General features: G+C 45.3%; 1 protein-coding gene across 4 annotated transcripts in view; it reads left to right on the top strand.

Annotated features, from left to right (window-relative positions):
- Positions 1–22,759, top strand: part of RASL10B (RAS like family 10 member B) — a 231,776-nt gene extending 209,017 nt beyond the window's left edge. For all 4 annotated transcript variants that reach the window (XM_063953990.1, XM_063953989.1, XM_063953987.1 and 1 more), the window contains one exon: positions 18,666–22,759. In XM_063953990.1, coding sequence (XP_063810060.1) covers positions 18,666–18,936 — 271 coding nt within the window. In that variant the 3' untranslated portion in view covers positions 18,937–22,759. The remainder of the gene's footprint in view (positions 1–18,665) is intronic.
- Positions 22,760–26,766: the final 4,007 nt, after the last annotated feature.

Below are 26,766 nucleotides of genomic sequence, written 5' to 3'. Positions count from 1 at the left end.
GAGGGGGATTACATGGTATCACTGGACATCAAGGATGCTTACCTACATGTCCCCATTTACCCACCTCACCAGGTGTACCTCCGTTTTGTGGTACAGGACTGCCATTACCAATTCCAGACGTTGCCGTTTGGTCTGTCCACGGCACCGAGGGTATTTACCAAAGTAATGGCCGAAATGATGATACTCCTTCGCATGAAGGGTGTTATAATTATCCCGTACTTGGACGATCTCCTTATAAAGGCGAGGTCCAGGGAGCAGTTGTTGGTCGGAGTAGCACTATCTCAGGAAGTGCTACAACAGCACGGCTGGATTCTGAATATTCCAAAGTCGCAGCTGGTTCCTACGACGTGTCTGCTGTTCCTGGGTATGATTCTGGACACAGAACAGAAGAAGGTGTTTCTCCCGGAAGAGAAGGCCAAGGAGTTGTCATCTCTGGTCAGAGACCTCCTGAAACCAAAACAGGTGTCGGTGCATCACTGCACGCGTGTCCTGGGAAAGATGGTAGCTTCTTACGAGGCAATTCCATTCGGCAGGTTCCATGCAAGGATCTTTCAGTGGGATATGTTAGACAAGTGGTCCGGATCGCATCTTCAGATGCATCGGCTGATCACCCTGTCCCCGAGGGCCAGGGTGTCTCTGCTGTGGTGGCTGCAGAGTACTCATCTTCTCGAGGGCCGCAGATTCGGCATACAGGACTGGGTCCTGGTGACCACGGATGCAAGCCTCCGAGGTTGGGGGTCAGTCACTCAGGGAAGAAACTTCCAAGGACAATGGTCGAGTCAGGAGGCTTCCCTACACATAAATATTCTGGAACTAAGGGCCATTTACAATGCCTTAAGTCAGGCAAAACCCCTGCTTCGAAACCAGCCGGTGCTGATTCAGTCAGACAACATCACGGCGGTCGCCCATGTAAACCGACAAGAAGCAGGATGGCGATGGCAGAAGCCACAAGGATTCTCCGATGGGTGGAAAATCACGTGATAGCACTGTCAGCAGTGTTCATTCCGGGAGTGGACAACTGGGAAGCAGACTTCCTGAGCAGGAACAACCTCCACCCGGGAGAGTGGGGACTTCATCCAGAAGTCTTCCAGCTGATTGTAAATCGTTGGGAAAGGCCACAGGTGGACATGATGGCGTCCCACCTCAACAAAAAGCTAAAAAGATATTGCGCCAGGTCAAGGGACCCTCAGGTGATAGCTGTGGATGCTCTAGTGACACCGTGGGTGTACCAGTCGGTTTATGTGTTCCCTCCTCTTCCTCTCATATCAAAGGTACTGAGGATAATAAGAAAGAGAGGAGTAAGAACTATACTCGTCGTTCCGGATTGGCCAAGAAGGACTTGGTACCCGGAACTACAAGAAATGATCTCAGAGGACCCTTGGCCTCTGCCTCTCAGACAGGACCTGCTACAGCAGGGGCCCTGTCTGTTCCAAGACTTACCGCGGCTGCGTTTGACGGCATGGCGGTTGAATGCCGGATCCTGATGGAAAAGGGAATTCCGGTTGAAGTCATTCCTACGCTGATAAAAGCTAGGAAGGATGTGACAGCAAAACATCACCGCATATGGCGAAAATATGTTGCTTGGTGTGAGGCTATGAAGGCCCCAACAGAAGAATTTCAGCTGGGTCGATTTCTGCACTTCCTACAGTCAGGAGTGACTATGGGACTAAAATTGGGATCCATTAAAGTCCAGATTTCGGCCCTGTCTGAGGTTCAGACGTTTGTTAAGGGAGTGCTGCACATTCAGCCCCCTTTTGTGCCCCCAGTGGCACCTTGGGATCTCAACGTTGTGTTGGATTTCCTAAAATCACATTGGTTTGAGCCACTTCAGACCGTGGAATTAAAATATCTCACATGGAAAGTGGTCATGCTTTTGGCCTTGGCTTCGGCTAGGCGGGTGTCAGAATTGGCGGCTTTGTCCTGTAAAAGCCCCTATCTGATCTTCCATATGGACAGAGCAGAATTGAGGACTCGTCCCCAATTTCTCCCTAAGGTGGTATCAGCGTTTCATTTGAACCAACCTATTGTGGTGCCTGCGGCTACTCGGGACTTGGAGGCTTCCAAGTTGCTAGACGTAGTCCGGGCCCTGAAAATCTATGTTTCCAGGACGGCTAGAGTCAGAAAGACTGACTCGCTGTTTATCCTGCATGCACCCAACAAGCTGGGTGCTCCTGCTTCTAAGCAGACTATTGCTCGCTGGATCTGCTCCACGATTCAACTTGCACATTCTGCGGCTGGACTGCCGCATCCTAAATCAGTAAAAGACCATTCCACGAGGAAGGTGGGCTCTTCTTGGGCGGCTGCCAGAGGGGTCTCGGCTTTACAACTTTGCCGAGCTGCTACCTGGTCGGGATCAAACACGTTTGCAAAATTCTACAAGTTTGATGCCCTGGCTGAGGAGGACCTTGAGTTTGCTCATTCGGTGCTGCGGAGTCATCCGCACTCTCCCGCCCATTTGGGAGCTTTGGTATAATCCCCATGGTCCTTACGGAGTTCCCAGCATCCACTAGGACGTCAGAGAAAATAAGAATTTACTCACCGGTAATTCTATTTCTCGTAGTCCGTAGTGGATGCTGGGCGCCCGTCCCAAGTGCGGATTGTCTGCAATACTTGTATATAGTTATTGCTTAACTAAAGGGTTATTGTTATGAGCCATCTGTTCAGTGAGGCTCAGTTGTTATTCATACTGTTAACTGGGTATAGTTATCACGAGTTGTACGGTGTGATTGGTGTGGCTGGTATGAGTCTTACCCGGGATTCCAAATCCTTTCCTTGTAGTGTCAGCTCTTCCGGGCACAGTTTCCCTAATTGAGGTCTGGAGGAGGGGCATAGAGGGAGGAGCCAGTGCACACCAGTAGCCCTAATTCTTTCTTATAGTGCCCAGTCTCCTGCGGAGCCCGTCTATTCCCCATGGTCCTTACGGAGTTCCCAGCATCCACTACGGACTACGAGAAATAGAATTACCGGTGAGTAAATTCTTATTTTTTCAAACACAACTTGTAACATGGCAGTTAGAAGCTAATTGGCTGGTGCCTTTTCTAACTCTAAGGCTTAATACATAGACCCTAAGGTTCTAATCATCAATGAGCACGGACTAATATACGATAGTCCTCTACTTTATCAAATGTATAATGCTTATACAGAAAAACTGCAATAAAACTGAGATAATGCAACTGGTTCCTTAAAAATGAGACAAAACATTCAAATGCAATTTTAAAATAAAAGGAATAACACTGACTAATCCCCTGAGATATTACTGTTGCCGGAGACTGTCAGAAAGTATGTATAGCATTCAACATCATTTGCATCCTGTATAGAGCGGTACAAGTTCGCCCTCATGATGACATCTAGCAAACCAAGCATACGTATAGAGGCAGGCTGACCACAAAGATACGTAGAATTTTGCATAGGGGCGGATACCGCATCCAGTCCTTTGCAGTTGGTTAATGTGGATGAATATCTAACACTACATGACAGTGGTCTCCACAGATAGGGGTGGCTTGCATAGTAGGCCAGTCTGATTTGATTAACCCCTTGCTATAATTAAGTTTATAAACATCATGGCCAATATTTACTAATAATCCGAGTTTGCCCGATTTGTGTTTTTTTTTCTAAGTCCCAACACGGGAATTCACTAAGCACAAATCTCGGCAGTGTTTGGGCCATTCGTAATGGTTTGAACGGCAAAGTCCAGAAATACGAATGAATAGACCATCGGTCAAACGCGGCTGTTATTTTATACAACACGGGTATTCACTATTCATTCGTATTTGGGTGTTAGTCTCTGAGTGCTCAAGTGCGGGTGTATTTTTTTGCGATTCGTTAAAAAAAGGAGCAAAAAAATAGACCTGCTTTTTCCAGGCGAGTTTGGATAATCATGCACGGATCAGTGAGATCTGTGCATGGTTATCTATGGGAAAGGGTCTGTTTACTGTAAAAACTTGAAAATAAAATTGCGTGGGGTCCCCCCTCCTAAGCCAAACCAGCCTCGGGCTCTTTGAGCCGGTCCTGGTTGAAAAAATATGGGGGGGGGGGGAATTGACAGGGGTTCCCCCATATTTGAACAACCAGCACCGGGCTCTGCGCCTGGTCCTGGTGCCAAAAATACGGGGGACAAAAAGCGTAGGGGTCCCCCGTATTTTATGAACCAGCACCGGGCTCCACTAGTCAGAGAGATAATGCCACAGCCGGGGGACACTTTTATATGGGTCCCTGCGGCCCTGGCATTAAATCACTAACTAGTCACCCCTGGCCGGGGTACCCTGGAGGAGTGGGGACCCCTTAAATCAAGGGTCCCCCCCCCCTCCAGCCACCTAAGGTCCAGGCGTGAAGCCCGAGGCTGTCCCCCCCATCCAAGGGCTGCGGATGGGGGGCTGATAGCCATGTGTAAAAAAAAGAATATTGTTTTTTGTAGCAGTACTACAAGTCCCAGCAAGCCTCCTCCAGGGTACCCCGGCCAGGGGTGACTAGTTAGTGATTTAAAGCCAGGGCCGCAGGGACCTATATAAAAGTGTCCCCCGGCTGTGGCATTATCTCTCTGACTAGTGGAGCCCGGTGCTGGTTCAAAAAATATGGGGGACCCCTACGCTTTTTGTCCCCTGTATTTTTGGCACCAGGACCAGGCGCAGAGCCCGGTGCTGGTTGTTCAAATATGGGGGAACCCCTGTCAATTTTTCCCCCATATTTTTGCAACCAGGACCGGCTCAAAGAGCCCGAGGCTGGTTTGGCTTAGGAGGGGGGACCCCACACAATTTTTTTTTTTAATTTTAACACTTTAAAATATTTTTTTAAAGTGTACAATGAAGCCCTGCACGGATCTCACAGATCCGGCCGGGATTCCTTGTGTTTTGTCAGGCAGTGTTTTACTCATCACTCCCGTAAAACACTGCCTGACATTACGAATCACATCGACATCGGAAAAGACGAATGTTGCAAACTCGGCAGATTAGTAAATGACCGTATCAGGATTCAAAAAGTTGCAGTAAAATGCACCCGATACCATTCGAGTTCAAACACCCTTAAAAACGGCAAAAACACGAATATAAGTAAATATAACCCCATGTCTGATGAGATTTGTACATGTTATGCTGCTGTGTGACCCCTTATCTCTGTACCCCAGCTGTCAGTGACAATCCAGGGTCCAATCAGTGATGTTCCTTTTGTCTGTATAAACATACATCCAACATTGTGGAGGAAGCATCTCTGATATCACCATGTGGCCAGGGTTGGAATGGTGCACAGGGGCACAGGGCAAATCCCCAGTGGGCCCCACCTCTGGGGTCAGATTCCAGACTTCCTTCAAATTGTACATTTTTACTCTGTTAGAGGGCCAGTCATCCTGAAGCAGGACCACTGATAAACATGGGTGCTTGGTTTGCTTCTATAGAGACTACACCAAGATTTGCCTATTGGTTATCCAAGCATCTGTGGTGACTGAGCACACCCCCTCTGGTGGCAGACCACACCCCTTAAGTATGAGCTCCTACCACTGCAATCACCCGGTGGGCCCTAGATGCCCCATTCCGACACTGCATGTGGCCTTGACTTTCTGATTGGCAGGACTGGGTAATTCCATGGAACAGCTGTGACAGACAGTAGTAGGGAAGAAGAAGAAATTTAAAAAAAGGTATCCCTGCTTCTGTTCATCTTGTTTTCTTCTACACTCGTATAAAACCTCAAGTACATATGTTTTGTGAACTAGGCAAAAGCATTTCAGGGTCATGTGAATATGTAAGTATGTAATTATTACTGTTAATATTTCTCTAGCATCCATAAGGGATATTGGGGACAGAATTAGTACGATGGGGTATAGATGGGTCCAAAGGAGCCAGTGCGCTTTAAATGTCTTCCACTGGGTGTGCTGGCTCCTCCCCTCTATGCCCCCTCCCGCAGCTCAGTTTAGAAAAAGTGCCCGCAGGAGAGGATGCACACTCTGCTAGCTCCAGAGTTTTTCTTCAGTTTCATTTATAGTTTTCTTTATTTCGGTATGCTGTTTGGGCAACAGCATACCTGCACCGTGGGAGTTGGGGGGGGGGGGGGGCGGTTACAGGCCTCTTGAGGTGCAGAGCCGCTTCCCCGCTGCAGGACCACTGTCCTGAGGGGCTGTTTGTTCAGCGGGGAATGGCGCCTTGGCTATCGCAGCCGCAGCATGCCGCACACCCCTAACGCTGCCTGAAGGTGATCATCGGTGGTGAGTACCAACCGGGGGCCCCGCTAGATGGTCCCCCGGTTTACTGTGCGGCAAAAAGCGTGGATGTGGCGACAGGGTCCCTCCTGGGGGGGACCCGCTATAGCCCCTGCGTGAGACTGGATAATTTATGGTAAACCAAGCATTTATGTAAGGTTTTACAACTTGGGAGACATGGGCAGTATAAATATACAGAGGTAGCTCTGGCGCCATAGCGGGGGGCGGGGCTACACGAGAGCAGGCTCAGCTGCATTTTGGCGCCTTCCTCTGCATAGCAGCAGCAGCCTCCACAACTCCTCCAAACAGTCCCTGGATCGCTGGTACCGGGTAGAGAGGGGCAGAGCCGCTATATTACTGCACAATAGCAATCCCTCTGAGGGATTTTATCAAATTACAGTCTCACTGTGATTACATAAAAACGCTGACAGCCTCACTGGGGCTGTGCAGCGCTGGGTGCGTTAGGGTCCTCTCTTCTGTGTCTCCTCTCACATGCACTAGGGCAGGCTTGCAATATATCAATATCAGGCTGTGTTGTATGTATATTGTACCTGTTATTTCTGATTCACAATGGTAAAACAGAAGTCATACAGTGTATGTAATGCTAGATTCTCTCCTAGTTCATCTGACTCCATATCATGTGAGCAGTGTAGTCAGCTATCTCTAAATGCTGATAACAATGTGGGGGAGAGTCCTGAGCCCTCCTGGTTGGAGTCAAAACTATGATGTCTGATATGTCATCTCAGCTCACTGCAAATGCCAATAAGACTCAGGAACTGCAACAAGCAGTGGCAAGTCTCACTGCTAAACATCCCCCCCTGTCTACTAAGGGTGCACATAAACGTGCTTTACCTGCACTACTCTCAGATACCGATGATGATATACAGGATGATGGGGATGATGTGGACCCCATAAGTGGGGATCCCATCCCCACCCAGGGTATTGAGTCCCTCATATTGGCTATTAGGGATGTGTTAAAGCTCCCCCTGGAGGATGCTGCTAATCAGCAGTCATTTTTCCTCCCATAAGATAAAATGGCAGTCACATTTCCTGATTCTAAGGAATTAGAGGACTTACTTAAAATGGCCTGGAAAACTCCAGATAAAAAGTTTCAGGTGTCCAAACGGTTTTTGCATACATTCCCCTTTGCCCCTGATGGCAGAAAATTCTGAAAAGAATCTCCTGCAGTAGACGTCTCAGTTTCTCACCTTTCTAAAAAGGCGGTACTCCCTGCTCCGGGCTCCTTTACAATAAAGGACCCGGCAGATAGGAAAATTGAGACCACTCTAAAATCTATTTACATTGCTGCAAGTGTTGCTCAAAGGCCGGTTATTGCAGGTTAATAGATGACACATGCAATTCATTCCTGGGCTAATCAAATTAAGGAAGGTCTCTCGGGTGATATGACCTTAGTTAATACTGTTACTCTCCTGACTCACATTCAGGACACGGCAAGAGTCCTTCCCTTAAAGAGATTGCCATTATTAATGCTAGGACCACGGCTATGGCTGTGTCTGCGCGTAGAGCCATATGGTTACGTCAGTGGATTGCTGATGCTGACTCCAAACGTAATGTGGAATCTCTTCCCTTCACAGGTGAATGGCTCTTTGAAGGTGAATTGGACGCATGGATTTCCAAAGCTACTGCTGGAAAATCCACGTTTCTCCCTTCAGGGGCTTCACCTGCTAGACATACCTATCCGGGACCGTCTACTCAGTCCTTTTGGTCCTCCAGATTTCGATCTAGGGCAAGAGGGGCCTCCAACACAGCTAGAGGCTCCAGAGGAAAATCTAAGAAACCTGCCATTGCTGGATCTCAGGACCAGAACACCAGTTCTGCTCCTGCAAAGACTTCAGCATGACGGTGCCCACCCACCCCGAGGAGATCTCGTGGTGGGAGCTCGGTAACGTCACTTCAGCCACATCTGGGATGGTTCCTTCCAAGATGCTTGGGTATGGGATTTTATCCCTCAGGGTTACAAGCTGGAGTTCAACGGTACTCCTCCCCAACGGTTTTTCAAATCAGGCTTAGGTCATTATTCCAGTACCCCTACTACGACAAGGACAGGGTTACTACTCCAGTCTGTTTGTCGTACCAAAACCAGACGGGTTTGTGAGACCCATTCTGAATCTGAAGTCCTTGAATCCTTACCTAAAGGTTTTCAAATTCAAGATGGCATCTTTAAGAGCGGTGATCGCAGGCCTGGAACAACAGGAATTATTAGTGTCCCTGAATATCAAGGACGCTCACCTACATATCCCAATTTGGCCTCCCCATCAGGCCTGTCTGAGGTTTGCCCTACTGAACGATCACTACCAGTTTCAGGCGTTACCTTACGGCCTGTCTACAGCTCCAAGAGTGTTCACGAAGGTGATGGCAGAAATGATGTTTCAGCTCAGGGTCCAGGGGGTCAATGTAATTCCATACTTGGATGATCTCCTGATAAAAGCGAGTTCCAGGGAGCGTCTATTCCTCCATATAGATTGCACTATCCAACTTCTGTCTCACCACGGGTGAATCCTCAATCTGCAAAAGTCCCACCTGGAACCATCTCAGAGACTCCTGTTTCTGGTCATGCTACTGGATACTGTAGCACAGAGAGTGTTCCTCCCAGTGGAAAAAGCGAGAACACACCAGGAAATGGTTTGCATGGTACTCAGACCTGCTCAAGTCTCCATTCATCATTGCATAAAATTAGTGGGAAAGATGGTGGCCGCCTACGAGGCGATACAGTATGGAAGGTTCCATGCCAGACCCTTCCAATTGGACATCCTGAACAAGTGGTCCGGTTCCCATCTTCAGATGCAGCGGATGATTCAGTTGTCACCCCAGGCCAGGATTTCACTCCTGTGGTGGCTACAGTCTTCCAACCTCCTGGAAGGCTGAAGCTTCAGGATTCAGGATTGGATCCTCCTCACGACGGATGCGAGTCTAAGAGGATGGGGAGCTCTTACCCGAGGGGCGCAGTTCCAAGGCAGGTGGTCTGCCCAAGTGTCAGGAACTGGGGCAGAATCCGGAATTCGGGATCAGGTACCAAGTGGTTGACGTTACCCAGAACAGAGGCGTGGAGTCTAACACGCCGGAAGGTTTTCACCAGGGAACCCCGCAAGGGGATATGGGCTTCGCGGCTTCCGACGTGTAGGTCGCGGCCCCCTGTCTGGGTCACTTGATACCTGAACTGGACTGGAGTTATGGTAGAGGTGTTGTATATGACCAACCGCAGGGATACACAGGAACAAACGAACTGGAGAAGGTGGCAGGGTGCACACGGCCAGATGGTACGCTGGGGCCGTGGAGATGGAACAGCAGCAGGCACTCCAGGGGTGACACAGGAGGTAGCGGCAGTCAGCAGACTAAAGTCGTCAGCAAGATGTTGAAGCTGGAATTCAATACTGGAACAAGGCAATACCCACTGGACAGATGAACTGAGACCAGAGAGGAACCAGGAAGCAGAACATCACATGGAGTAGTTATAACTGGCAAAGCCTCTTGGGATTGAGAGGCTTAAAAGAACAGGCTGGACCAATCAGTTGTGAGCACCAGACAGGCCCCCAGTAATTGATATAACATGCAGCTGCAGTGCAGACTGAGCAGGCTGACAAGCTGAATAGTAGTTTTCAGGTAATGAAGCTGTAACTACAGAATCCAGACACCTGTGAAGTCAGTTGCTGAGTGCAGGAGCAAAGGCACTGGGAGACAACTATGCAGGAGCTAGCTGTGACCTGTAGTTCCACAAACTGAAGCAAAGGTAATTTATAACAAAAACAAAACATGAGTGCTCAGGATTGTAACTGTACCCCCCCCCTGAAGAGGGGTTAAGAACCCCTAGAACCAGGCTTATCCGGAAATTCACAGAAGAAAGACCTCTTAAGTCTGGGTGCATGAAGAAACCGCTCTGGCACCCAGGTTCTCTCTTCCGGACTGTAACCCTTCCAATGCACGAGGAAATGAACTTGACCCCTCCTGAACTTGGAATCCAGAATCTTTTCCACAACAAACTCCTTGTGACCTTGAACTAACACAGCGGCAGGCCTTCTGGAAGGAGATCTTCTAAATCTCTGGGACACAAATGCTGGTTTCAACAAGGAACAGTGGAAAGTGTTATTGATCTTAAGTGATTTTGGTAAAAGGAGTCGAAAGGCTACTGGATTAATCTGTCTAATAATCCGGAATGGACCAATGAACCTAGGCCCAAATTTTTGAGAGGGCTGGCGTAACTTGATATTTCGTGTGGACAGCCACACCATGTCACCCACTTTAAGAGTACAAGGTCTTCGTCGTCTGTCAGCAAATTGTTTGGAACGAACAGAGACTTGGTTGAGTGCCAGACGTACTCTCCTCCAAATTTTCCTCAGACGAGCTACAGGATCAAGGGAAGAAGTCTGTTGCTGCAGGATGTCAAAAGCGTTAGACCTAGGATGGAACCCAGAGAGACAAAAGAAGGGTGACATGGATGAAGAAGAGTGACTGGAATTATTATATGCAAATTCAGCAAATGCCAGATGGTCCACCCAATCGTTATGGTACTTGGAAACATAACAACGGAGATACTGTTCAAGAGACTGGTTCACTCGCTCAGTCTGTCCATTGGATTGCGGATGATAACCAGAGGACAGACTAAGATTAATATCCAAGGCTGAACAGAAAGCTCGCCAGAATTGAGCAATAAACTGAGTTCCTCTGTCGGAGACGATGTCCTGTGGTAATCCATGTAATTTAAAGATATGTTGGATAAACAAGGTTGCCAATTCCCTGCCACTGGGGAGCTTGCGAAGAGGAATAAAGTGAGCCATCTTACTGAACCGGTCTACCACAACCCAAATGGTATTGTACCCGGATGACTTGGGAAGATCAACCACAAAGTCCATAGAAATATGGGACCAAGGTCTTGAGGGAACCGTAAGAGGCGTAAGATGTCCCATGGGAGCTTTACGAGGAGTTTTATGTTGAGCACAGATCTCACAAGCAAGAATGAACTCTCTAACATCTTGAAACATAGAAGGCCACCAAACTGAGCGAGACAATAAATCCAGAGTCTTAGAAATCCATGGATGCCCAGAGACTCTTTTTACATGAAATTCAGATAAAACTGCTTTCCTGTACTCTTTAGGGACAAAGAGGAGTCTTGAGGGAGTCCCCATGGGTGCAAGAGACTGTTTGGCTTGAATCTGGGAGACTAAATCTTGAGCAAGACCAGCATGGATATTGGAAACAGGAATAATTGGTTCAGAAGAGCAGGATGAATTTTGAATTGGAAGGAAGCTTCGTGACAAGGCATCTGCTTTAAGATTCTTCGATCCTGGCCGATAGGAGATCACATAGTTGAATCTAGTGAAGAATAATGCCCATCGTGCCTGTCTTGGATTCAGTCTCTTGGCTGACTCAATATAGGATAAGTTTTTATGGTCAGTGAGGATTGTAATCACGTGTCTCACCCCTTCCAACCAATGCCTCCATTCTTCTAGAGCCCACTTGATAGCAAGCAGTTCACGATTTCCAACATCATAGTTGGCTTCGGCAGGAGAGAACTTTCTGGACAGAAAAGAGCACGGGTGAAGTTTAGAATCCACTGGATCTTTCTGTGATAGGACTGCTCCCACTCCCACTTCAGAAGCATCCACTTCCATAACAAAAGGCAGGTCAGGATTTGGATGACTAAGAACAGGTGCAGATATAAAGGCTTTTTTTAACTTGAGAAAAGCTTGTAGAGCTGAAGGTGACCAATGTGATGGATCCGCACCTTTCTTGGTCAAAGCAACAATAGGTGCAACAATGTCTGAAAATGAACGAATAAATCTCCTGTAATAATTAGCGAACCCAAGAAAGCGTTGTATAGCTTTAAGGTTAGTAGGTTGTGCCCAATCTTGAATTGCTTGAAGTTTACTGGGATCCACGGAGAACCCCTTGGGAGAGATCACGTATCCTAAGAAGCTTCACTTCGAATTCACATTTTTCTAATTTGGCGTATAGATGGTGCTCCCGGAGCTTTTGCAACACTATCTGGACATGGACTCGATGCTGCTCAAGTGACCGTGAATATATCAGGATGTCGTCCAAGTAGACCACAACAAATTTTCCCAGGAATTCTCGGAGCACATCATTGATAAAATCTTGGAAGACGGCAGGAGCATTTGACAATCCAAATGGCATAACAAGGTATTCATAATGCCCAGAATGAGTGTTGAAGGCCGTCTTCCACTCGTCACCGGCCTTAATTCGTATGAGGTTATATGCCCCCCGAAGATCAATTTTAGAGAAGATTTCCGCCATCCGGAGTTGATCAAACAACACGGAAATCAAAGGCAAAGGATAAGAATTCTTAACCGTGATTTTGTTGAGTCCTCTATAATCAATGCATGGACGTAAGGAGCCGTCCTTTTTTGCCACAAAGAAGAATCCTGCTCCTACTGGTGATTTTGAAGGACGAATAAACCCTTTGCTTAGGTTCTCCTGAATATAGTCTTCCATGGCTTTAGTTTCTGGCAAAGAAAGAGCATATAATCTACCCTTAGGTAATTTATCTTCGGATACCAGACTGATGGCACAGTCGTAAGGTCGATGGGGGGGAACAGTATCCGCCTCTTTCTTGGAGAAGACATGCGCAAATGAATGATATGGAGTCGGTAGCCCCTCTGGTATAACTTGAGAGCATCGCACTGGCAAGGACAGACATCTTACTGTACATTCTGTTCCCCACTGTAAGAGTTCTCCTGTCTTCCAGCAGATGGATTGATTATGGGATTTCAACCATGGAAGCCCTAGGACTATGGAGGCCATGGGGCAATTGACAAGGAGGAAAATAATCTTCTCCGAATGCAGAAGACCAGTAGTTAAATGAACAGCAGGAGTTTGCTGAGACACTTGCCCACTGAGGAGGGGGTTACCATCAAGGCCACAAATAGTCACAGAAGGCTTCATCTTTAGTATAGGAATGTTCCAGGACCGGGCGAAAGAGATATCCATAAAGTTGGCAGCTGCACCACAATCAACAAAAGCCTTGACTGCAACTTGCTGAGTAGGTAGACTAATTTGAACTGGAAGCAAGACTGAATTTTTTGGAGAGATTCCAGCCAGACCCAGGAGTAACTCCCCTTTTACCCCTGGGTCTTGTCTTTTCCCGACTTCAGGGGGCAAAATGACCCTTTGCTCCACAATATAAGCATAGGCCCATCGATCGTCTACAAGATTTTTCCTGAGCAGAAAGACGAAAGGCCCCAATCTGCATGGGTTCACTGGAATCTTCGGCTTCTTCCAAGGCTACTGCTGAGGGAGATGGTGACCCTCCACCTTTCTCCATCCTCCGTTCCCTGATCCGACGATCTACTCGAATTGCTAACTGCATGTGCTTGTCCAGGGTTTCAGGAGTAGGATACTGGACAAGGTAATCTTTAATTTGCTCAGTGAGGCCTAAGCGGAACTGACTTCGGAGGGCTGGGTCATTCCAACCACTATCACCTGCCCATCTGCGAAACTCAGTGCAGTATACCTCGGCCGTGTTTTTCCCTTGTCTCAGGGCTCGTAAGTGAGCCTCTGCAGAAGCTGCTCGGTCCGGGTCATCATAAAGAATTCCTAGGGCGCTAAAAAAGGCATCCACTGTGTGCAAGGCGGGATTCTCCGTTTTTATCCGAACGCCCAGGACTGGGGTTCCCCCTGTAGGAGGGAGATGATGATACCTACTCGCTGAGCCTCAGAACCAGACGATAATGGCCGGAGTCTGAAATATAGCTTGCAGCTATCACGGAAATTCTGGAACTGTTTCCGGTCACCTGTAAACCGATCTGGAAGATGCAGCTTTGGTTCAGGCCCAGGAGCTCTGGTTACAACCAATGACCTGCTAGTTTCTTCCTGGGTGGAAACTCGGAGCTTTAGATCTTGCAGTTGCTGCGTCAAATTTTGTATTTGACCAGCCAAGATTTGAGCCGGATTTTGCTGTGACGGGTCCATGCCCAGGAAGTGGTGGGCCAGTTATAATGTCAGGAACTGGTGCAGAATCCGGAATTTGGGATCAGGTACCAAGTGGTTGACGTTACCCAGAACAGAGGCGCGGAGTCTAACACGCCGGAAGGTTTTCACCAGGGAACCCCGCAAGGGGATATGGGCTTCGCGGCTTCCGACGTGCAGGTCGCGGCCCCCTGTCTGGGTCACTTGATACCTGAACTGGACTGGAGTTATGGTAGAGGTGTTGTATATGACCAACCGCAGGGATACACAGGAACAAACAGGAACTGGAGAAGGTGGCAGGGTGCACACGGCCAGATGGTACGCTGGGGCCGTGGAGATGGAACAGCAGCAGGCACTCCAGGGGTGACACAGGAGGTAGCGGCAGTCGGCAGACTAAAGTCGTCAGCAAGATGTTGTAGCTGGAATTCAATACTGGAACAAGGCAATACCCACTGGACAGATGAACTGAGACCAGAGAGGAACCAGGAAGCAGAACACCACATGGAGTAGTTATAACTGGCAAAGCCTCTTGGGATTGAGAGGCTTAAAAGAACAGGCTGGACCAATCAGTTGTGAGCACCAGACAGGCCCCCAGTAATTGATATAACGAGCTGTAATTACAGAATCCAGACACCTGTGAAGTCAGTTGCTGAGTGCAGGAGCAAAGGCACTGGGAGACAACTATGCAGGAGCTAGCTGTGACCTGTAGTTCCACAAACTGAAGCAAAGGTAATTTATAACAAAAACAAAACATGAGTGCTCAGGATTGTAACACCAAGAGGCCCTACTTCCAATCAACATTCTAGAACTTCAGGCTATCCACAATGCTCTGCTTCAGGCGTCTCATCTACTGCGGGATCGGGCGATCCAGGTGCAGTTGGACAACGCCACAGCGGTGGCGTACATCAAATCGACAAGGAGGGACAAAAAGCAGGGTCTGCATGCGAGAAGTGTCAAGAATACTCCTCTGTGCAGAGAGAAATGCAAGAGAGCTGTCTCCAATCTTCATTCCGGGAGTGTACAACTGGGAGGAGGACTTCCTAAGTTGCCACGACCTCCACCCGGGGGAGTGGGGACTACACCTTCAGGTGTTCCAACTGATCATCGACAGGTGTGGTTGCCCACAGATCAACTTGATGGCCTCTCGTCTCAATAAGAAGCTTCGCTGCTATTGCTCACGAACCAGGGACCATCAGGCGAGCACAGTGGATGCGCTGACTTTACCTTGGCCTTACCAGCTGGTCTACCTGTTTCCTCTGATTCCTGTGATCCCAAGGGTGCTCAAGCGGATCAGATATCAGAGAGTGGAAGCTATCTTGATTGCCCTGTATTGGCCCCGAAGAGCGTGGACTTGTCCGTAGAGGACCCTTGGCCTCTACCATTAAGAAGGAATCTTCTTCAACAAGGACCGTTCATCTACCCGGACTTACAGCGGCTTCGTTTGACGGCATGGAAGTTGAGCGGAACATCCTAGCTTACAAAGGGCTTTCCAAAAAGGTAATTGCCACTATGGTGCAAGCCAGAAAACCTGTGACGTCAAAACACTATCATCATATCTGGCGGAGATATGTCTCGTGGTGCGAGGAATGCAAATATCCCTCTGCGGAATTCCACTTGGGAAGGTTCCTCCGTTTTCTCCAGGTTGGAGTGGATAAAGGCTTACGTCTGGGATCCATTAAGGTCCAGATTTCAGCTCTTTCCATCTTCTTTCAGAAGAAATTGGCTCTCTTGCCGGAAGTTCAGACCTTCTTACAAGGGGTGCTTCACATACAACCTCCTTTCATGCCGCCTACGGCACCTTGGGATCTGGATGTAGTGTTACGCTTTCTACAGTCCTCCTAGTTTGAAACTCTGACGACGGTAGAAGATAAGTACCTCACGTGGAAAACGGTGATGTTACTGGCCCTGGCTTCTGCTAGGCGTGTCTCAGAATTGGGGGCCTTGTCGTGCAAAAGTCCGTACTTTGTCTTTTACGAGAAAAGAGCGGATCTCAGGACTAGACAGAGGTTCCTGCCGAAGGTGGTCTCTGCGTTTCACTTGAAACAACCTACTGTGATTCCGTCCGGTTCTGACACTTCTGCTCTTCCGGAGGCATTGGATGCAGTGCAAGCCTTGAAAATCTATGTCAAGAGGACGGCTCGGATCAGAAATACGGATTCCTTGTTCGTGCTGTATGATGCGCGGAAAAATGATTGCCCTGCTTTAAAGCAGTTCATTGCTCATTGGATTAGGCTTACTATCCAACAAGCCTATGCGTCGGCAGCCTTATCGGTTCCACAGTCTCTGAAGGCCCACTCTACTAGATCGGTGGGTTCTTCCTGGGCGGTTGCCCGTGGAGTCTCTACCCTGCAACTATGCCGAGCTGCTACCTGGTCGGGGACGAACACCTTTGTGAAATTCTACAAGTTTGATACCCTGGCCAAAGTGGATACCCAGTTTGGGCAGGCAGTGCTGCAGTTGTCTCCACACGTTCCCGCCCGTTCTGGAAGCATTGGGACATCCCCATCGTACTTATTCTGTCCCCAATATCTCTTATGGATGCTAGAGAAAATAGGATTTTGAATACCTACCGGTACATCCTTTTCTAGTAGTCCATAAGGGATATTGGGCGCCAGCTTCCGTGCGCTGACTTTCTGCAGGTTCTCTGTTACGTGTTCCTGTTCAGCTGTTGCTGTTAATGTTGCCAGACTTTGCTGGCTAAGTTATGTATTGGTGTGCTGGTGTTCAAATCTCACCACACTTATTGTTGTTATGTTCCTTCTCTCAAGTATGTCATTCTCCTTCGGGCACTGTTTTACCTATAACTGAGCTGTGGGAGGAGGCATAGAGGGGAGGAGCCCGCACACCCAGTGGAAGAAATTTAAAGTGCACTGGCTCCTTTGGACCCATCTATACCCTATCGTACTAATTCTGTCCCCAATATCCCTTATGGACTATGAGAAAAGGATTTACCAGTAGGTATTCAAAATCCTATTTTTTTAATCTTATTAAATGTGCCACCAAACATTTGCCATGTCATAGAGGAAAAAAGAAAGCGAAACATAAACAATTCAGTATTAAAAGTTACAAAGAGACCATACAAATGGATAAATGAAACAGTGAAATAAGAAGACAAAAAAGTGACAGTAAAACAGTATCCCTCAATGACCCAGTAGACAGAAAGGATGATAGATGTTGACCATGAGGACACTGCAATGCGGAGAGACTACAAGAGTGTACAGGGTTCTGTTATATACAGTAAAAGTCATTTTAGTGAAAATTAATGTCTTTTTTTTTTTTGCGTAGAACTAGAATAGCTGCAAAAAAAACAAAAACATTATCTTTCAGTATTCTACTGTAAATAATATATTGGATAGACTAATACATTCAAATGTAATTGATTATTAGCTAATAGAGCACACAAATAAGAATGTTTCTTGTTAGTCGGAAAAAATTAAAATAAGCACTGATGTGAAGGGGTGTGCTTAACGGAGCAGAAGATTAGGAATCACCAATTAATAGATTTGGTTTGCAGTAACTGGGATAGACTGCTTTAGTGAGGCCAAGCGGAATAGTGTTGCACTAGCTGGAGGCATAATACTCAAGCAGTGTCTTGGTTAAGATATGGGAATACAGTGGTTTTGTGAGGAGTTAAATATGGCATTGTTAGAAGTATTGCAATAGTTACAGCTTGTGTGTATCTTGCTATTGAGGTGCCTTGTTCTTAGATAAGGATAATGGGTGCGTGTAGCACAGGAAGAATATGCCCCATGGAGATGCGTCTTATTTTGAGTTGTACAGATCTTGAAATAGGGTTCGGTATGCATGACCGGTGTCAGCATACCTCCGCCGGTATCCCGGCAGCGTAATGCCGGCGGAGAGGACGAGCACAACAAGCCCTTTATGTGCTCGGTGGCGAACAGGTTCTATTCCTACACTATATGTGGGTGTTGTGGACACCCACGAGTGGGAATAGTCCCTGCTAGTCTGCATGCCAACTGTCGGGATTTTCATTGTGCGGGATGCAGGGGGAGGTGTTGTGTCTCCTGACCGCTGGTCACATAATTACATCCCCTTCAAATACGTACGTTTTAGCACCTACACAAACGGGACTCGTTTTTTGAGTTGATGATGAATAGAACATTTATGCCTTGGACACATCTATACTCTAGATTTAAGGTTGCAGTTATCTTGCTTTTTGTGCAACTCATGGAAACGTAAATGTCCAGACACATCTCTACTCACATGCATAATGGCATCTTTATGTTCTGCCCTGTATCCGGACCCATGTCAGCAAGCACGTCGTCTCACAAAGTGAAATAATGCTGTAATATAGCAGGTTTATTTAAATTAACGTCCTTTAATGGAGAGGTAGATCTGCTCAACTATAAAACCCTCACAATGGCTGTATTGAAATGGTGTATAATTTATAGTTATTTATCTTTTATAGCTGATTTCTTTGTTGATTTTGTATTTCCACATAATTTATAAATACATTTTTGATAAGAATTTGTCACAGTTTCACATGCATTGCTTACTTTTTTCTCACCCCTTGCTGCAGAGTGATTGGCACAACGGAGACTCCCATCATCATAGTGGGCAATAAGCGCGACCTACAACGAGGCCGTGTTATCCCACGTTGGAACGTGTCCCATCTGGTGAAGAAGACCTGGAAATGTGGCTACATTGAATGCTCAGCCAAGTATAATTGGCACATACTGCTACTTTTCAGTGAACTGCTTAAGAGTGTAGGCTGTGCAAGATGCAAGCATGTACACGCTGCTATCCGCTTCCAGGGAGCTCTACGCCGCAACCGCTGTTCCATAATGTGATGGCACATCATGTACTTTGTTCAAGTGTTTTTGGTTTCAGTCCTACTGGGATTTACTGTGAACAATGATCACCTTTTCTGCGAAAGGACCCAATAGTAAACCTAATTCCAGTGATGGAGAGTTTTCAGCCTATACAAAGTATTTTATGTTATAGCATAGCATTCCCTTACTTTTTTCCATAGGATTCCAGATATAATGACCACTTTTGTGATTACCCATACACCTCCTTCGTTTTACCCCTTTGACATCTGAGAAGATGTTCAGTAATTACATAATCTCTTAGTGATTACTTTGACATTAGATGAAATGACCTGTGTTTGAGCTCCTATTATTAGTTACCAGTCTGGGTCTATGTCCTTGTTGGTATTGATGACATCGCTATCTCTGAATAGACTAAGATGGAATTGTTGGGCAATTGAGCCACTTGTAGCTAAATATTAAACCTCAGGCAGATAGACCTTCCTACGAGGGTCTCTGTAATATCTCTGGCTACCTGTGCTGTTGATCTTACACATCCAATTCTTCTTACAGGGTACAGTACATATCATCGAAGCAGCCAAGCATTTGCTCAAGCTGGTCCACTGATGTCTGTGAAAAAACATGATGTTTAATAAGAATTGCACTTCACATTACACGTCTTCTTTTACCTTTAATGCATAAGCACATTGCTGAGAGAACAATTCAGCATTTACAGGTCCACTGTAATTCTGATCTATAAACCATGTTAATGTTTTGTGTAAGTATGTCTTTGCCAGAGCGACTGGCAGTATATTGCTAAGCAGTCTATTACTGTTCACAGTGGCAGCCGAGGGCTGAATTTAATTGTATTGTTTTACTCATTCCCTTCACTCACCTACTAGAAGTATATATAACAATTAATTTCCATCAGTACAGCCACCTTTTTAAATCCAGACTTAATACTGTACCTGCAGTGGCCATGGTGATGCTCTGAGAGTCCATGTCTTTATGTGTTTGGTCTTTCTGCTCTTATGTTCTCACTTGGCGTATTTGTATATGACCGAGTTTGACATTTCTGCTCCCCCTTATCTCCCACTCTTAGATTTCTGAAAGAAAATAATCTGCATGTGTTGATAATTGCACAATAGGGATCTAGAGACTTAAATCAATTCCGCCTCTTCTCTTAGTCTTAATTTTTCATCTACTCTGTACTAATTGCCTTATTTCCAACCAGTTTATGGTCTTATTAGTATGTCCTCATTGTTACTGCTGCTCTGCTGATTGTTCTACGGAACACAAGATTTCTATCAACCTCCAGCTGTATCAAGTGCTACACATACTTCATCAGTCGTCATTCTTGCCAATTTAAAATCAAAGCTTGATTACTTTTAAGATGGCATTTTAATTTAAGAAATCTGATGTGGTACTTGGGTAATGAAATTAGTTCTAATCTTCACTGTAGATTGTTAGTGAGGTCAGCGTTATCTTTACTCAGTTTTACAATATGACCAGATTGATTATTTCTTTGCAGTGATAATATTGGTTTGTGCCACATACTGTATGAACATTTGTGTAGTTTTGTTATCTTACATTTGAGGGATATCCACTTATAACCACAATGGGGCTTTTTAGTGGTATCTTGTTAATGTGGAGCCTATTATAAAAAAATAAAATAACATTAACGGGCTAATACTGAGGTTGTGTTTTAGAAGACTTACTTGGTTTAGCTACCTCCTTTGCTCAGTGTCAGCTTCTTTATATTTTTTTGCTTACTTCATGGGGTTTTGCCTCTTTGGTTCTTTTGCAGCCTTGTTGGCTGCTGCAGTTTCTTTATTGGAGCTTTCTAGAGCTTCTCAGCCGTCTTTAAACCATTTGATGGCTATCTTCTTGAGCTCGTCTGCTAATTTTAAGATCAACCACACACTTCACTATTGTTAAAAAAAAAAATGCTTATATTCAATAATGTAAAAAAATAAATCTTCTGAATTATGAGTCTAGATAAACTTAAGACTTTTGCTTTGATATTAAAAGTCCACTTTTAATATCTACAGTGGTTACATCTATAATGCTTTGATCTTGAGGTCCACTTGACTTAATTACCCCCTAGCTACTTCATTTCAGAGAGTTAATAGCCACTTCATTGTCCATACTGTCCATGGTTGTCAGGAACAGCCACTTAAAAATCTAGGGCATATACTATAGTCCCCAAATAGGGCTTCAGCTGTAGCATCTATCTCATGGAAAGGTGTATGTGCTGGCAGTTTAATCAAACTATGGGGCAGATTAAATTACATTGAGCTGCCATCAGCCAGTTACGGTAGGCTGCTTCTGTTCTTACCTCCATAAGCTGTGAGCGGATTCAACCTTCCGAGACATAATACACAAAGCTATGTCGACAGCTTCCGGCCTTAATTGAATCTGACCCTAACTGTATAACGTGGCTGGGAGCTGACCTAAAACCCTGTGTTCTAGTTGTTGACATAGTTGACCCTATTTATTTTGTAAACTGAAACTGGTAGAACTTTCAGTTAGGGAAAGTGATCTTTAGGAGGGAATTCAATTAGGTGCGAGTTTGATCCAGCAAGGCGAATTCACCGTAAATTTGCATTGTGAATTACCGTTGCAATTCAATTCTAAACTCGCATTTCTTTTTCAGAGTAAATGTGCCTGTTTTTGTTCACACTTCCCTGAGAAGGTAGAGAAAATGTCGGGACTTGCTTCAGAACACCTTGCCCTTCTCTTCCTCCCACATGACTAATTAGACATGTGAAAGTTTTCAATAAGCATAATTGGTCCAATAATTACATGTAATTTTTTGGTGTGAAAATAAATAAATGGCCTCAAGTTACCCAAAAGCTAACTTATTCGTTAGTTTATTACCCCAAAAATAAATAAAATGATTTCAATGAAAAAAAATAGCTTTTTATTATTATTTTTTTATTATTATTTTTATTTTTTTATTTAAGTAGCCTCATATTATCCCCAAATCATTTTTTTTCTACTTTTTAATTTTTGTAATTTTTATTTATATTTTGCATTTGTCGTTTAATTCCTGCGTAATTAAAGGAAATTTGCAGGCTATTTACATAATTTTTTTGCATGCACAAATAAGCCATTTGACACCTTTCAAAAGCATCCAGTACTTTCCTTAAGCTTACCAACAGCCTTTTATATGGTCCTGCTAACGAAGTTGTCACTTTTTTGGGGTCCAGGAAGGTCTCCCCACTTTTTCATTCTTTTTTCCAACTACACTTTTTAAACAAAATGTGCATACTCTCGCTGCTAGAAGTGCGAATTGGGATTTCTAATTGTATTATGAGAATCTCAGGTGCATGCATTAAAAGCAAAGTGTGTAAGTTTAATGATGCACGTTTGCCTTGTACAAACTCGCACCTAACTGAATTGCCGCCTTAGTGTATAATCACTTTATATAGATTTTAAGAGAGATCAAATTGTGGTGGCCAAATGTGTTGAAAGCAGATTGTGTTTTTCTAGAATTGTGCAAGCAGTCAGTGTATTCAGTATGATTAAATGTGGATTGTCAAATCTGATTGTCTTCGGTGAAAGTTTTTCCCTCCAAAATCAGATGAAAACTGACAGAAGAGTGTGAGTTGTAATCATATTAATATAGTATAATGCTCAACTGTCTTTCTGTTCAGGGGTTGGGTTCGTTATGCCGGCGGTCAGAATACCGACCGCGGCATCCCGACAGTGAGAATCCAGACAGGGGAAAGGTAAGTATACTTGCATTCCCCCAATAAAACCCTAACCCTCCCCAAGGTTGCCTAACCCTAACTTCCCCCTCCCTGCAGCCTAAACCTAACCCCCCTTCTCGTAGCCTAACCCTCCTCACACAGCTTGAACGGGTGTGGTATGTTATGCCGGCGGTCGGGCTCCCGGCGACAAGCATACCAGCGCCGGGAGCCCGACCGCCGGCTTACCACGCTGCGGGCACAGTGGCGTGCTATTTTATTCTCCCTCCAGGGGGGTCATGGACCCCCACGAGGGAGAATAAGTGTCGGTATGCCGGCTGTCGGGATTCCGGCGCCGGTATACTGTGCGCCGGGATCCCGACAGCCGGCATACTGAAGACCACCCGCTTGAACCTATCCTTTCCCCCACGGCTTACCTGGCATGCGTGGCGGGATAGGAATGATCGTGATTCTAGGTGTCGTTATTTTGGCACCAGGATTCTGATCCCATTCTGGATTCCAGCGCTGTTGTTCTTAGCTGTGTTGGGATCCCGGCTTCGGTATTTTGACAGCCGAGATCCCAACCATTGGGATCCTGACCGGATCCCATGTTCAGTCATATATAAATTGTAATATGTGAGGAGCAATAGTTTGTTTTTTACTAATTATTTGGTTAAAAAACTATTTGCAACTCAATTATTAATTTTAGTGATTGTACAGAAATGCAGCTGTACATTGAGAAATAAAATAAAATTAAGTGTGTACAGTGTACCTATCTTTATCCTTCTTTTTTTTCCCCTAGGCTCTTGTCATTAACCATTAGTCTATACTACTTTCTTCTAGTTTAAATACAAAGTATACCGTGCTAATTCCTCTAACCTGAAACTATAGCCATTTCTTATCGCTTACTCTTTACTGTTGGGGAGTTTTAAAACCATAATCTTGTTCAATGTTTTTTTTGTCTACTAAAAAAAATAGTGTGGCCAAGGCATCATACTACTATTTTAGTTTATTGTTAAAAAAAAAAAGTTGTTTGATTGGTGTGTTTTATGTAGTAATGTTTTGCTATTGATTTGGTAATTGGTGCACCTACTGTATATTACTAATGAAACAGCGCTCTCTGCTGGTTCAAGTTTATAAGGCAGCCCAAGTACCGTACTGGCTGTTAAACATTCTATATTCATTTTTCTTATATTTAATATAATCAAACACAGTGCTACTAACTGATAGCTGAGAATTTGCAGCAACATGTGCCTAAGGAAACAGTATAATGAAGGCTTTCTTTCCAAACTAAAATTACAAAGTCTTGTCATGGACTGGTCAACAAAACAGTACAGTGATCTAATAGAATACATTTCACTCTGAAAAACAAAAATGATGAAGACATGGATGCATTTTTAATAAAGCAACATGCATTATATTTAGTTGTTTGCATAGTTTTTATCCTATGTACAACTTATACATTTTACTTATGTTATTTGAGCGTACACTAAATTGAGATGAACTTGGGCAACACTGCTGAGAATACGGAGTACAGCCTGCACAATTTGGCAAACCTTCCCCACCTGGTTGGTTAATAGGCACAACATATTTCTGTTAAATAAAATGGGCACTTTGCTTTGAATGCCATAGGTGCCCTGCTAGCTATGGTGCACAAAAAAGGGAATTTATATATACTGAAGTTGAGGACATCAATATTTAGGGATTTAATATACAGGTTCTGGCTTCAGGTTTTATCCTTTGGCTTCACATGTAAAGAATTTTAACAACAAAAATAAATGTTCAATACTATGAATGATAACTGAACATGGCAATTTATTTTGTTAGTTTTTTTATTGTGCTTTATGATTTGCTCCTACTATTTCTCCTGTCGTGTCAACTATTTCTAACAGCAGACTAACCAAAATATTAACAACTGGCATGGGGGGATATAATAGAACACATGATATCTGCGCATTAACTTCTGTGCTAATAATTCTATAAAAAGACTATATGACGCAAGATCGAAATCATTTTATTTATTCAAATCCTGAAAGTGCACTGCCCATTATAGCTATACAGAATTTGCCTGAGATTTACAGTAGTGCAGGGATTGTCAACCTTTTTTTAAACAGGACACAAATGGGGCTGCATTTACACTCTTATTGCATGCACTGAACTAAATACAGATATACCTATATGCTTGGTTAAATAACCACATCATAATCAGTACATCCTTGCATCTGTTGCACCAAGTATATGCATCTGAAATCAGGTGAATCTCTGTGTGTATGGGCTGCATATCTGACTTGTGCCAATTAACCTGCCCTCACTTCACTACGTGCAAAGGCTTCTTTGCCAGCCAGCTATGTCCATTCATCTGCAACTGACAATGTTGCATACGCTCTGGTATGGAGCTTCGTGTGGTGCACTGCATCAGCCCCAAATTAGGGAGGTCTAGTCTGGAGGATATTGTAAGCAGTGTTTGTGGATTTTGTTACGGAGAAATAACGTCTTAAAACTGTCAAAGTACTAGTGGCGTCCATAGAATTAGATCAGAAAGTCTGACAGCTAGTGGCTTGAGGTACCCTGGAATAGAAATATATAGAAAAGAGACCATAGGCTCTACTGTGGGGCAATTTGTGGGATCTATTATTGAGGCAAGTGTGAGGAAGAAGCTTCTGGTCATGTCCAATGGGTATCAGACTATGTTAATAATACCGTGATCTGCTAGTGTATCTGCATGCATATACTTTGTGGCTGAGAGGGAAAGACCATAGTTTTTAGTAATGCAAATCTTAGGTCACTTTACTGAGGATACCTGAAATCTCATACCTTAAAGCCACAATCTTCATGCAGGACAGACATACTGTATGTAGAGAAAGGTAGCTGGTCAAGGTGGAATGCCAAGTAATATAGTTTTACGTCTGGGAAGCCCAGACCTCGTCTTTTGCATTTGGGAAGCCTGTCCCATTCCATTATTTGGTACTTGCCTGCTGTGACACTAGGCACCACATTTATGCAGAAATGTGTTGGTTACAAAATTAAGGAATGTTACATTAAGGTTAACAAATTTCAATCACCTCCTTTTAAGTAATAAAAAAACTCATCCTCCCAATATTGCATGAGCACTTGTGGGAGCACGCAGATTTGATAGAGGGGGATCCCATCTTTCCAGTTATGCTGTCCCTACTAGCTGCTGTCCTGATGACCGGTGGGGCCTGCTGGCTATGCTGATTAGGAGGTAACAGTGGCTGTGCATGCACAGAGACATCACTTTTGTGGGGGAGTGATAAGTACCTCTGGGGGTAATTCAGATCTGATCGCTGCTGTGCGTTTTCTGAACTGCGCATGCATGTGAGCCGCAATGCGCCGGCGCGTCGCACAACAGCACCGGGCATCAGTGCCTAGCGATGGGATGGTGCGAAAAATCCGAACACACGGGCGTTCGCAAGAAGATTGACAGGAAGAGACCGTTTGTGAGTGGCAACTGACCGTTATCCAGGCGGAATCATGCATTTTGAGGGAGGGTTTCTGACGTCAGCTCCGACACCAATCAGCAGGAAACAATCACAGCGGCTGAGTAAGTCCTGGGCTGCGCAGGGACTGCACAAACTGATGTTTGTGCAGCTCTGCTAATGAAGCGAATGCACACTTGCACAGCATTATCCCCTCCCCCTGTAGACAGCGACTATCTGATCGCAGGGCAGCAAAAAACGCAGCCCAGTGATCACATCTGAATTAGGCCCATTTCACTTTTCACAGTAAAAAGATTGCATTTCCCATACTTGTAATGGGAAATTAGATCTGTTCAGATGTACTAATGTTAAAATATAGAAATATAGATGAAGCCTTGCAGAATCAACGCCATCTTCAGATGGCGGGGAGAGGCTTCCTCCGTGCAGTGGTCCGATAACTGAATGTTTCCAGGCAGAGAAGAGATCCTTGAAGCTCCCGCCACCCTCCCCTCCTCTCTGCTGCTGTGGAATATACTGTACAGGTTATGGAGCAGAGCCTGAAAAGTCCTGTGTAAGCGGGTGTAGTATGGTATGCCGGCGGCCAGGCTCCCGGCGACCAGCATACCGGCGTCGGGATTCCAACCGCCGGCATACCAACAGTGTGGCGAGCGCAAATGAGCCCCTTGCGGGCACGGTGGCGCGTATTCTCCCTCCAGGGGGTTCGTGGACCCCCAAGAGGGAGA

This window comes from Pseudophryne corroboree, chromosome 2 (genome assembly GCF_028390025.1).
Source record: "Pseudophryne corroboree isolate aPseCor3 chromosome 2, aPseCor3.hap2, whole genome shotgun sequence".
In the NCBI taxonomy this organism is placed as follows: Eukaryota; Metazoa; Chordata; class Amphibia; order Anura; family Myobatrachidae; genus Pseudophryne; species Pseudophryne corroboree.
The sequence above is the reverse complement of the archived record's forward strand: the minus strand, read 5'-3'. Positions and strand labels throughout refer to the sequence as shown.